Source organism: Podarcis muralis, chromosome W (assembly GCF_964188315.1).
Source record: "Podarcis muralis chromosome W, rPodMur119.hap1.1, whole genome shotgun sequence".
Lineage (NCBI taxonomy): Eukaryota > Metazoa > Chordata > Lepidosauria > Squamata > Lacertidae > Podarcis > Podarcis muralis.
This window is the reverse complement of record NC_135674.1, coordinates 24696647-24710079: the sequence shown is the minus strand read 5'-3', so window position 1 is coordinate 24710079 and position 13433 is coordinate 24696647. Positions and strand designations below refer to the sequence as shown.

Here is a 13433-nt window from a genome sequence, read left to right as displayed (position 1 = left end):
ATAGGCTGATGGAAGTCTAAAAGAATGTATAAGTTAAATTAGATTTTTAATTGTAAATGGATTGGTTATTGGAAATCTGAATAAAAATTAATTGTAAAAAAAAAAAAAAAATACACACAGGGAAGTCCTCTGCCTTCCGCTGAGTTTCCTCGGTGCCGCTAGCAAAGATGTTTTCGCCTCTGTTATCTCCACCTCCCCGCGTCTCCAGCAGCCAATGATCGCTCGGGATCGGCCGCCGAAGAGTGAACCAGAAGCGCTTGAGGCTGCGTGCATCGAGGTCTGCGCGCACCCCTGCGCAATTATGCGCCATGCCAATGATGTCCTGATTCCTCGCGTCACTCCTGCTCTCGCGCACATCCTTCCTCTTCTTTTGAGCCCTTTAAGAGCGGCTGGTGTCAGCGCTCCCTTTCCCTCCCTTTCCTCTAGTCCTCCCAAATCACTACACTGTCATGTTGCCTTTTGGCCTCCGTTGTTGAAGGAGCTCTTTTTAAGAGATCTGGGGTGGCATAGTGATTAGTTTGTCAGACTAGGACCTGGGAGAGACCTGGGTTCAAATCCTCCCACTCGGCCTCGAAGCTCCCTGCGTGTGGCATTAGAGGCCAGTCCATGGAAGCCAACTCCTAGGGGTCGAGGTCCCTTTCGCCACCCCCTAATAAAATATTTGGGTGGGACAGTCGATTATGCGGGAAAGGGCTTACCTGCCCTCCCACAATATTTCATACAAGTCCCCCCCCCCCCCGGGCCAGTCACTGCTTGTCACTCTAGCCTACCTCACAGGGTTGTCGTTGGGATTAGATTGCGCCACTCTGGACGCCACGTGGATGGCACTTTGAGCTCCTCCGAGGAAAAGAGGGGATATAAATGCACTGAATGAATGAATAAATAGCACCCGACCAGGGTGTCGTGTTGAAATGTGTGCCCCTCCTTCTCTTTCCTTCCCTTTTTCGTGCGCCCATTTGCTCCACGCAGAATAATAGAAGAACAGAAGAACGTGGGGCAGTTGCCTTTTGCCAAGTCAGAGACTCCTGGTCTATAGAGCTCGGAATTGTCTCCACTGACTGGCAGCATCTCCTCATAGTCTTCTCCCAGCCCTGCTTGCTGGAGATGTCCCTGGGGACTAAGCCTGGGACCTTCTGAACTATAGCCCTTCTCCGCCCCTCGCGGCGACCCCTGGTGGATAAAGCCACGCGAAGGCCAGTCGCAAGGCATCACAGGGTATGGGCACTCTGCATGCACTCAAAGGCACTGCAATGGTATTGCTAGAGAGTGCTGCAATGGGATTCAATCGGGAAGGGAGAACCCTGTACCTCTGCCACCTTAAGCTCCTTGGAGAACGAGGTGGGATACAAATGCAAACAAAGAAATATTTTGGACTACAACTCCCATCAACCACCATCAGCTGGGGCTGAGGGGAATTGTAGCTCAGAAACCTCCGGGGTGAGGCCCAAGGTTTCATCACACCTGCTCCGCCAAGGCACAGAACAGAAGAATCTGGCGGACACTGGTGTCCATCTAACCCACCGGTATTGTCTGCTGTGCTGGCACCAGCTCTCCGGCCAAGGGTCCTTTTAAGGGGGGCGGGGGTGCAAGGGATTGAACCTGGAGCCTTTGGCATGCAAAGTGGGGGCACTTCACCACCGAGCAGATCTCCCCCCCCCCTTGGTGCCTGCTGTCAGAGGGGGCTCCGGCCAGCCAGGTTCTGCACAATGGGCGTGCCCAAGGGACTCCAGTGAGGCCCGCATCCCAGTCCACTGCTTGGCTGGACACTCAGTACTGCTCAGGATAGGAGGCCATTTCCTTGCAATGGTAGAAGAAGCTGAGCACCCGATTTAAACAAAAAATAAATAAACAATGTAGTATGTAATATGCATAGCATGTATCCAGGAAAAATAGAGCTTGCAAATTTTCTAATACACATGGGTCATCACTTCTTATTGCTGAGAATAAATTGGGGATCTTGTGTGACATTGTAATGATTCTGATTCTGATTATATTTAGACCCCGCCCACCCAGCTGGGATTCTCCAACCACAATTGTATGTTGCCACAGAAAGAAATATTAAAAATTAAGAAGTTTAGTTGTTTGCCCACAAATCTTTCCCTATAGACCAATATTTGGATTCTTCTTGAACATTCTCCACAGTTTGAGGAAGTTCCAGGCAGCTGTAAAAGTTATAAACAGTTCCATGAAGTTTTAAAAAGTGCTCATAGTTATGAGTAGTAACGTTACATATACGATGTTTCCAACTTTTCATTTTGGGGCGACCATTTCCGTAACTGAGAATACTTAGTCCCTTTTCCAGTGTTTCTCAGCAAAAGTGCATCCCTTTATGATACAGGAAACTGTTTTGGGGGAAGAAAAGAAAAGTCAACAAGTTACACCCCTAGTGCCCACACAAACACACAGACACGCCTTCTTGGCACTGCCTGCTTTCATCCACATGCCTTGGGATATGTGTGAGGGTGCTTCTGAGCATGTACAAAGTAACCCCCCCCCCATACATGAAAACCCTGTCTCCACCGGCTTATCACACAGCTCACCCATGAGCATGCCTGAGTCTGGATGTGCAACTGGAGAGGGTGAGAAAAACAGTCGCCCTGAACCAAATTTGAAAATTGCAATGGATAGAGAGGGGGGGGGAGGATTAGATTCTCAATTATACTCTCTATTGCTTCGTGTAGGTTATCAATGGAACCCCTGAAAAAGATATGGCACACAAATGATTCCCAAGGATGGGAATAAAATCTGCTTCCAGATTTCTTTGGGGAAACTCCTTGAAACTATTGCACAGATGGGAGAGCAGGAGCTGGTCGCTCGCGCATGCGCCTGGCAGGGACCTGGCCTCGTCGTGAGCAGCAGAGCTTCCCGCCGTGGGGCTCACGGCGGACTCCCGAGAAGGGCACAGAGGCTGCAGCGCCTGCTGTCGCTTACTCCAAAGTAAGTGTGTACGCACCTACCTGGGACTAGTTGGCCCGATCTGACTCAATGCACTTACTTCTGAGTAGACATTTAGGGGAGGGGGTGAAATGTTGCGCCTGCCTGTTGCGCCAACAAGGAGAGGGAGCTTTCTTGCAGGAAAAGCGCCAGGAAAGTGTTGTTCTTATTACACCTGTTGCTTGAGAGAACTGCCAGCACGGCAAGGAGGCAAGGTGCGCGCCCAAAGGGCGGCAGACCCGTGTATGGCTGCGCGTGTGTGAATGTGAAGTTGCGTGCAGTGGGCGAGAGACGAGCCCTGCAGCCAGGGAGAAAGTGTGGTTCCCACAGGCTTTCTCATGGGAAGCGGGCAAGGCAGGGAAGAGGCGCTTGCCCTCCGAGGCTGCAGCAGGACATGATACAAGAGCGAGCGCGCAAGAGGCGTGTGCACGCCAGGCACAGATGGCAGCAGCGGCTCCCTCCGAAAGCGAGGGGCGGGGATTCGTCTTCTGAGGGTATAGGCAGCAAGGAGCCAAAGACAGCTCCCGAGCGTGCAAAGGGAAGGCAGTGTGGTGTGGCGGTTAGAGAGCTGAACGTGGGGGCCGACCTGATCTTACTCAGAGCAGAGCCGCGGACATTACGGGACACAGAGAGAGTTTGGTGAGAGCCTGCAGTTCTATGATTCTTTGAGAGCAGGAGAAGGACTTTTCCCTACCCGCTTTCTCAATGCCATCCATCATTTTAAAAATAATAATCTTATATCTATAAAAACATATCAGTTCCAACAGTCATACAACAGATCTTCTCATCTTATACAATATTTTAGACTTCCGTCAACACCTCTGATGATTTCCCATTCTTTATCACTTATTCTGCATTTCTTAATTTCTAGATTACATTTAATTATCCTTAACTAATAATGCTTTTCATAGTCTTTCTTGCAGTATTTCAAACTATCCACCTGACCAAACTTCTTGCAGTCCTACTAGCGTAATCTGTTCATCACAATTACTTTTCAAATAGTTCATATATTTACTCCAGTCTTCTATGAATCTCTGATCCCGCAGGTTTCGAATCCTTCCTGTTAATTTATCTAATTCTGCATAGTCCATCAACTTCACCCTCCATTCTTCTTTCATTGGTAGTTCTTTTTGCTTCCATTTTTGTGCCAATAATATTCTTGCTGCAGTCATTGCACATAAAAACAACTTACAATCCTGTCTATTAATATCATCTCCTACAATGCCAAGTAAAAATGCTTCTGGTTTCTTAATCAATGTATATTTCAACATCTTTTTCATCTCATTATATATCATTTCCTGGAAGCTTTTCACTTTTTTACATTCCCACCACATGTGATAAAAAGGTCCTTCCTTTTCTTTACATTTCCAACATTTATTACTTATTTTATACATTTTAGCTAATTTTACTGGGGTGATATAACACCTATACATCATTTTCATCACATTTTCTTTCAAAGCATTGCATGCAGTAAATTTTAATCCTTCCTTCCACAGTTTCCCCCAATCTTTTAACTGTATAGTATACCCAAAATCTTTGGCCCAGTGTATCATAACTGACTTTACCTCTTCATCTTTCAAATGCCATTCAAGCAGCAATTTATATATTTTAGACAATTTTTTAAATTTATTATTCAATACATCAATTTCAAATTTTGATTTGTTATCATCAAATCCTTTCCCCCTCAAATCCTGTTTAAACATTTCATTGACTTGGCAATAGTGCAGCCAATCACTTACATATTCTTTAACCTAAAAGAATAACCGCTTTAACCCAAGTGGTTAGCACGCTGTCCACCAGCCCAAAGAGTGCTGGATTGTCTGTGTGCCGCTTGTTCGCTTATGGTAGTCTGTTGTAACATACACAGAGCTACTCTCTCAACCGGAAAGGAGAGTAGAACACTTCAAAATGAATAAATTAATCAGCCACAGGTTTGCTTGATCTATAAGTGATACGTTGTGGTCTTAATATTGATCCCTTAATTGGTCTAGGGGTTTTCAATTCAGCTATGCAGTTGTTCCTCGCAATATTGACTTGATAAAATGCTTATGACCCTGAGAGGTAGTGCCTGGCCCATGGTCACTCAGTGAGCTTCATGGCCTGCTGTGGATTTGGACCCTGGTCTGCCCAGTCTTAGTTCAACCCTCTTAGCACTACCTTTTACTGATGAAAATAAACTTGTTCAGAAACAGCATAGTCAAAGAGCATACACTGAGTGCTCCTAGCAGCCTTCTTCATCTTCCCAGAGGCACAGCTCTTAGTTACTGATTAACTGGAGTCCTGGAGCCGCTCCGTCTGCAACAACACAACATACTGGTTGAGACACACACACTCTACACACAGACTGAGGCCCACAGAGATGGCTGGTTACATTTATAGGGAACCCAAGATGAGTCCCGAGTCACAGTGACCCAGCATTTGACTGCTAACACTTAGGCTTGACAGATTTGTGTAGCCCTCGTAGGCCGCGCTGCCTAGGCCTGGCCTGCTTCTGCTCTCAAGAACCTTTGTCTCCTGACAAAACCTCAGGCCTGTCCTTAAGCGCTTAGCCATCTTCTGGGTTCTTGGGACAGGAGCATGCAGCTAAAGTGTCCCATCCTTGCTGCTCCTCACCAGTTCAGAGTCAGGCAGGTCTTTGGCCAGTTTGTGGCGATGCATCGACTTTGAGGTGATCGAGAGAAGTGAAGCTACTGTGGAACCATTGCTCTGCCAAGTCCTCAAGGGGCGGTACAGAGTTCTCCTCCCTCCCACTTAGTCCCACAGCCACGCTGAGAGGCAGGGACTGGGCATTCAGTGAGCTTCACGCCTAGTGTGGATTTGGACCCTGGTCTTCAACACTCTTGCCACTACCTGTCTGAGGAACTGGCAAAAAGCCACAGGAAAAGATTTTGCAAGGATACAACAGTCTCTCAATCTGTGCACTTTTGCCCATGCTAGACCCCAGCAATGCTTATGCAGCTGCAGTAAAAGAGCCAGGATGCTTCCTTGGATGTTTGAGCATGGGCCATACTGGAGATCTAACTCCTTTTTGTGTCTCTCCTCCTGCTGTAGGTCCGAGGGCGGCTTCCAAAGAAGCTACTGGGTAAGTTTGTTTTACTTAAAGTCTTTGGAAAAGAGGTGGACAATATTGACGCTGCTTCTGTGCAGTCGCTTTGACTGTGAGCCCGATCGAGATGCACAACAGTGCACTGCCGCCTTGGGCAAACGAGAAGCTATGGAGGGATCATGCAACTTTTTGTTCTTTTCAAAGTTTGCACTTCAAGACTTTTATTTTTTTAAAAAATCCCCTTTGCAAATTCGAGAAGTTTCCCCATGTTGTGCCTCAGCATTTGACGCTGCTTCTGTGCAGCCTCACCAGTGCACTGTGCTCACTAGAAAGACTCCCTTAAAAATCCATTATTTGCCAAACTCATTTTGGCACCAATGCTCTCCCTGATAACAACAACAACAACAATTTATTATTTATACCCCGCCCATCTGGCTGGGCTACCCCAGCCACTCTGGGCGGCTTCCAACAAAATATGAAAATACAGTAATCCATCAAATATTAAAAGCTTCCCTAAACAGGGCTGCCTTCAGATGTCTTCTAAAAGTCTGGTAGTTGTTGTTCTCTTGGACATCTGGTGGGAGGGTGTTCCACAGGGCAGGTGCCACCACCGAGAAGGCCCTCTGCCTGGTTCCCTGTAACTTGGCTTCTCGCAGCGAGGGAACCTCCAGAAGGCCCTTGGAGATGGACCCAGGTGTCTGGGCAGAACAATGGGGGTGGAGACGCTCCTTCAGGTATACTGGACCGAGACCATTTAGGGCTTTAAAGGTCAACATCAACACTTTGAATTGTGCTCAGAAACGTACTGGGAGCCAATGTAGGTCTTTATGTGGTCTCGGCAGCCGCTCCCAGTCACCAGTCTAGCTGCCGCATTCTGGATTAATTGCAGTTTCCGAGTCACCTTCAAAGGTAGCCCCATGTAGAGCACATGGCAGTAGTCCAAGCGGGAGATAACTAGAGCATGCACCACTCTGGCGAGAGAGTCTGCAGGCAGGGAGGGTCTCATCCTGCGTACCAGATGGAGCTGGTAAACAGCTGCCCTGGACACAGAATTGACCTGCGCCTCCGTGGACAGCTGAAGGAGAAAAATAATCATTTCCTTAATAACAATTTAAATAGCGTATTTAACTAAAACAATAAAATTATAGCATATGTATCCATGTTTGTTAACTGATGTGGTTAAACGTGGGGTTTTTTTTTGTTAACCCCCCCCCCAAAAAACTTAGACTGAGTTTTAGCACACATGAAAGACTTAAAACAAATACTTCTTTCCTGATGAATAGCCTTTGGACTACAATGTAACTTAAATAGAAAACTATCTTTGGAAAGATCTTTCCTCCAAAAGCATTTTATTTTAAAAATCCAATTTAAATAAAAAACAGATTTTTTAATTGTTCTTTTTTAAATCATTGATTTTTATCCACCCTGTTGGGTGTACACATTGAATGTGTCATACCTGGAAAATACCTCTTGCAAGAGCAGCCATAGGAGGTGCACTCTAGTAGAGGCAACTCCAATGAATTTCATTTAAGATTTCCCATCGTCCTCAGCTTGGCTATGTGCCCTGGTTCTTCTTGAAGAAGAGACATTCATCATGAGTTCTTCCCTTCTCCTTATCAGACTCTTGTATAAAGAGGACTGTCAAGGTAGGGAAAGATGCTCCACCTCGTAATAATCCTAATTGTTTTAGCTAATCTCTTGGCTGAAAGACAGAAAACTAATAGTTGTGTGCCTGCTTCTTAGCCTAATCCTGTTTCTTCCCACGTGAATGCAGTTCTATAGAGTAACATGAAAGACACCCTAACTCAGGCTTCCTCAACCTCGGCCCTTCCGATGTTTTGAGACTACAATTCCCATCCCCCCTGACCACTGGTCCTGCTGGCTAGGGATCATGGGAGTTGTAGGCCAAAAACATCTGGAGGGCCGAGGTTGAGGAAGCCTGCCCTAACTCCTCAAGATGTTGAACTTGCTCCAGCTTCGGAGTACCTGCTATAAAAGAGACAACTCTAAGAAAGTTACGGTGCTCCAAAGCGTCACCAGTTGCATCAAGTTGCTTTAGAGAGAGCATTCATGATCATCATTATCACATTACAGAATTGCTTGGCGACTAAGCAGGGAGCAGCACACGGAGATAAGGGGGGAAGCAAGTACTCTGCAGCCTGTGCCTCTCCCATCCCTGTGCATCATGAGTTCAACAAGTACAGAATGTAATGCAACCCAGCACAGCAACAGCAAGAGGGGCAGTCGCAACACCTCCGCAAGACCTCCTCATACTCTGGACAAGATGATGGTGGGAACTGCTTCTGAACCCTGTATCCCCTCCTCCTCCGCCTCCGCCTCCCTGCCACACAGCCTTAATGATAGAAGTATGGATGTGGAAGTAGTTGACCTCACTTGTGAAACTTCAGAACCTCTAGTTGTTGATCTTACGCAAGACGCTTCTCTTGTGCTTGTTGGAGAGAGTGGGCAGCAGCCCGATAGAGAGTTCAGACCTCAACCATTGTCTGACAGCCTCATATTTAGTGGTGGTGGTGGTGGTGGTGGTGATAGCAGACACACACAGAGTGGTGCTCTTGCCACTAGAAAGCTCCCCAGAGAAGTGGGAAGGAGGGAATTTGCAAGATCCTCAGGCACTTTGAGTTGTGGAATTTGCATAGACAGCTTTGCAGAGATTGTGCAAAGCGGACGGCTTATAGTGTCAACTGTTGGGATATTTCTGTTCCACCTTAAAAGGGAGCAGGCTTTGTGAGTCACAGAGTCTGCGCATTTCCTGTTCACAGGATGTTTATGTTTTCTATTGCTTTCGTTTTTTTCTCCTCGCTGCCTGAACGCTGAAGCAGGTGGTCATGTTTTTCTCTGTTCTGACTAACGCAGAATAAACTCTCTTAAATAATGCTCTCCTGCGTGCATCTTCTGCTGTGCATTATCTGCTGATAAGAGCGTGCACCAGCCCTAGAATGTGGCAAGCTATTTCTGGAGCTCGTGTCGCTAATTGCTGATACTGCGTGTCTACGGGAGATCGATGGACGTCCGGAGGCGACGGCGTGGGGCCATGATGGACTTTGTCTCCCTGGCAGTATCCCAACAACAGGTTTCGGGCCCAGATTCACGGCACTTACAGGAGAGTAAGACTGCAACAGACTGCTGAGAGGTATGTGCAGGAAAAGCGAAAGTGAGGCTTTTCTGTTTGCCATGGCAAGAGACTTTGATCTCCGGCAGACTAATGGGTCTGGGAGCTGAGCCAGAGAATTCGTGATTAATGAGCTGCCGAGATAAGAAGTCTTTGAAGGCATAAAGGGCTCACGGCTCAAGTAAAAAGCTGAAATGGAGTTTTTCCAAGCTTCTGAGGCTGCTGAGTGCCCAAAGCTAAATGGCCACAATTATGCGACCTGGGCTGTGTGGTGTGAAAGTTTACTGCGACAGTTTGGAGTGTGGCATACTGTGTGTGAGGCCCCTCTAGTTCCTCTGACAGATAGATGGAAGACCCAAAATTTAAGGGCGATAGACGTAATAGTCTTATCCGTCTCTCTGGAGGAAATTAAAACGCTGGCTGGCAATACTACAGCACGTCAGATGTGGAATGCTTTGAAAGTAGCCCATCTGCCAGTCATCCCAGCCCAGAGTTTGACTGCATCGGAGGTCCTGGCTGTTTCCCAGAATGCGAGTGAATGCAGGGGTGCCGAGGGCACCGGTTGTAAGCTGCAGGGGGAGCTGACTGTGATGTCATCCCAGGCAGCATTCCAGCCTCCAGGGGGAGCCAAGGAGTCGGCAGCTGAGAGCTCTGTTTCTCATGGGAGCCAAGGTCATCCTCACAGATACCGGAAGGCCAGAAGTAAACAGAGACAGATGCCTGCAGATGGCCCGAAGCAGAGGGAGGGTGAAGAGCCCACGCCAGTGGAAAACAAGGCTCTGTTTTCTGGCACAGCTTCACCAAAGGCTAAAGGCAAGTCTGATGGCCAGGAGCAGGGGGGCAAGCAGAAAAAGCCCACGCCGGTGGAAAACAAGGTTTTGCTTGCTGAAAATGCTGCTCCAAAAGCCAAGGCCAGATTTATTGTGGGTTCAGGGTGCACCCGCCATCTCGCAAAAGATAAGCATCTTTTTATCTCCTTCAAGCCTCAAGATGGAGAGATCCACCTGGCTGACGGAAAGACATTGCAAATTGCAGGAGAAGGGACTGTGAAACTGGCAAGTCTGCACACTACCATCAAAGATGTACTTTATGTTCCAGGTGCTGCAGACAATTTGCTCAGTGTCCCACAGCTGACTGGGCGTGGCTTTGAGATTTCCTTCAAGAGGAGCGCCTGTGTCATCAGAAAAGGCAAAGAGGACATTTTGCATGCAAAGTTTATAGATGGTTTGTTCTGTATAACTTATGATGACAAAGGTGTTGCTATGTCTAATGTTGATTCTTGTTGTGTTGCACAAACTAACAAAGTTCTTCATGCAGGATGCATTCACGATGCACACAGGAGATTTTGTCACCTCTCTTGGAAGGCACTGGCCAAGATGCCAGAGATGGTTGAGGGTTTGAACATCAAACCCTGTAAGTTTCACATGAAATGTGTATCTTGTGCAGAGAACAAGGTGAAGGTTGCTCCAAAAGGCAAGGAGTCTATCTAGCAGGCAGGCTTCCAAACCCTACCAGCTAGTGCACGCAGACCTGGTTGGTCCACTTACGCCCTCTTTGGGTGGAGCAAGGTACTTCATGGTTCTAATTGATTCTTTTTCCAGGTACATTCATGTGTTTATGCTCGAGCAGAAATCGCAAGCGTTTCCTAGGTTCAAGGCATTCTGTGCTTGGTTGGAGAATGTTTACGGTAAACGTATCGGCTGTCTCTTTACTGATCGGGGCGGGGAGTTCACTTCTCAGCAGTTTGAAGCTTTCCTGACTGAGAAGGGAATCCAGCATGACTTGTCAACGCCTAGATGGCCATGGATGAATGGGCTTGTGGAGCGAGCAAATCAAACTTTGCTTCAAGGCCTAAAAACCTTGTTGCATGATGCCAATCTCCCTGAAAAGTTTTGGGGGGAGGCTCTGTCGAATTTTGTTTACACTTTTAATCTCAGATTGTCATCACCTATTGGTTGTACTCCCTATGAGAAGATGTTTGGAAAGAAACCTTGCGTCAAGCACATGAGAATCTTTGGTTCTGACATGTGGGTACACACCCCACAAAGCAACAAGCTTGGGAAGCGTGGGGCACATGGTTTGTTCATGGGGTACGAAAAAGGTGCATACAGGGTATGGATGACTGACTCTAAGTCCATTAAGTTCACAAGGAGTGTTGAGTACAATCCTAAGTGGGGGGAAAATGTGGGAATTTTCCAGAGTTACCCAGAGGAAGATGAAAGTGATGTGAAAAAAACAGATGATGCTGAGGAAGCTGAGGAAGCTGAGGATGATGATGATGATGATCAGAGTTCAGATTCCAGCTCAGTGGGCGGCGCTGCTGCTGATGTCGGTGACAGTGACGACACAGCAGACTACAAGAGCGCAAAGGCCTCAGTCAGACCATCTGATGCGTCTGACAATGAACTGGAAGAACCACTGTTCACCATTGGTCACTTTTCTCCTAAGAAGGAGGAGATGAGTCCAGAAGACTTGCGTCTAGTACGCAGGTCTGAGAGAGCCACAAACCTCCAAAGAGATTTGCTGATGAGTTTGCTAAGACGGCAAAAGCTGTTCTTAGTAGCTCAGAGAAGGTATGGGAACCTTCAAGCTTCAAAGAGGTTCAGGAGTTAACCTCTAAAGATGCTGAGCCTTGGCTAAATGCCATGAAGGCTGAAGTTGATTCCTTGAACAGGAACCAAACTTGGGAGCTGGTACCGGTAGTCCCAGGAATGAGACTGGTTGGCAGCAAATGGGTCTTCAAGGCCAAGACAGACCAGAATGGCAAGGTTGTCAGACACAAAGCCAGATTGGTTGCCAGAGGTTTTTCACAGGTACCAGGACAGGATTACCACGAGACCTACTCCCCCACCGTCAAATATGAGAGCATTCGGCTGATGCTCAAGATTGCTGCAGAGGAGAAACTGCATGTTTCCCATCATGACATTAATACAGCTTTTTTGTACGGGATTTTGGGGGAGGAGCTGTATATGCTTCCACCTGACGGGATGCAGATACAGAAGGGAATGGTCTGTAAACTGCGGAAATCCTTATATGGTCTCAAGCAGAGTGTCAGGTGTTGGAACACGAAACTCACTGAGATGTTGCTTTCTCTAGGTTTTCACCAGGGCAAGGCTGATCCATGTCTGTTTGTCAAGGAGGAGGGGCAAAACAAACTGTATTGTTTATGTTTTGTTGATGATCTTCTGATGTTTTGGAAGAATCAGGCTTTCTACCAAAGCACCCTAGCTCAGCTGAAGGAGCACTTTGACATGAAGGATCTTGGTGAGGTATCCAACTATCTTTCTCTGCAGGTGGAGAGGAACCAAGCAGGTAATTTTCTGGTACACCAAACACAGAAAATTGCTGATGTATTAACCAGGTTGAATTTGGTTGATGCAAACCCAGCAGACACACCAATGGTGACAGGTTACCAGGTAGATAGTACTGCTGAAGCGTTTTCTGACACTACGCTGTACAGATGCATTCTAGGCAAGTTGAATTTCATTGCTAGATGCTCAAGACCTGACATAGCTGTAAGCACTAACCTGCTTAGCAGACATGCTAACAATCCTACTGTTCAGGATTGGAAAGCTCTGAAACACATAGCCCGCTATTTGAAAGGGACTTTGCACTACAGGCTGAGGTTCACCAGTCAGAAGACTGGAGGTCTTGAAGTCTTTGCAGATGCAAGTTTTGGAAGTGACACCACGGATGGTACAAGCACTTCTGGAGTATGCTACATGTACAACCACTGCCTGTTTGACTGGTTGTGCAAAAAGCAGACGACAGTGAGCCTAAGTTCCTGTGAAGCAGAACTCAATGCTCTGTCATTTTCACTCATAGATTGTGAATGGTTGATGCAACTGTTTAAGGACATCAGAGTTTCTGTGAAATGTCCTATACAAGTGTATCAAGACAATAGATCTTGTTTGGCTTTGCTGAACTCGGAGAGTTGCAAGCAAAGAACCAAGTACTTGCAGATTAAGCTACATCGTGCAAGAGAGTGTATTCAGAAAGGACTCATTCAGGTGTCCTACATGCCAGGAAATGAAATTCCTGCTGATCTGTTGTCTAAGGTTGTTAACAGAGAACAATTTAAGGTTTACGTACAAAGGTTGCAATTGGGTTGAACCACAGGTACTACAGGTTACACGGAAAGGGGGAGGATGTTAGGATATTTCCGTTCCACCTTAAAAGGGAGCAGGCTTTGTCACAGAGTCTGCGTATTTCCTGTTCACAGGATGTTTATGTTTTCTATTGCTTTCGTTTTTTCTCCTCGCTGCCTGAACGCTGAAGCAGGCCAACATCTTCTGTGGCCTCCTGACATCTTCTTCTATCCCA

General features: G+C 46.9%; 1 protein-coding gene across 1 annotated transcript in view; it reads left to right on the top strand.

Annotated features, from left to right (window-relative positions):
- The first annotated feature begins 2820 nt into the window (after positions 1-2820).
- Positions 2821-13433, top strand: part of LOC144326329 (uncharacterized) — a 105240-nt gene continuing 94627 nt past the window's right edge. Inside the window, exons 1-2 of the mRNA XM_077922869.1 lie at positions 2821-2937; positions 5986-6016. Of these exons, the coding sequence (XP_077778995.1) occupies positions 2821-2937; positions 5986-6016 (148 nt within the window). The remainder of the gene's footprint in view (positions 2938-5985; positions 6017-13433) is intronic.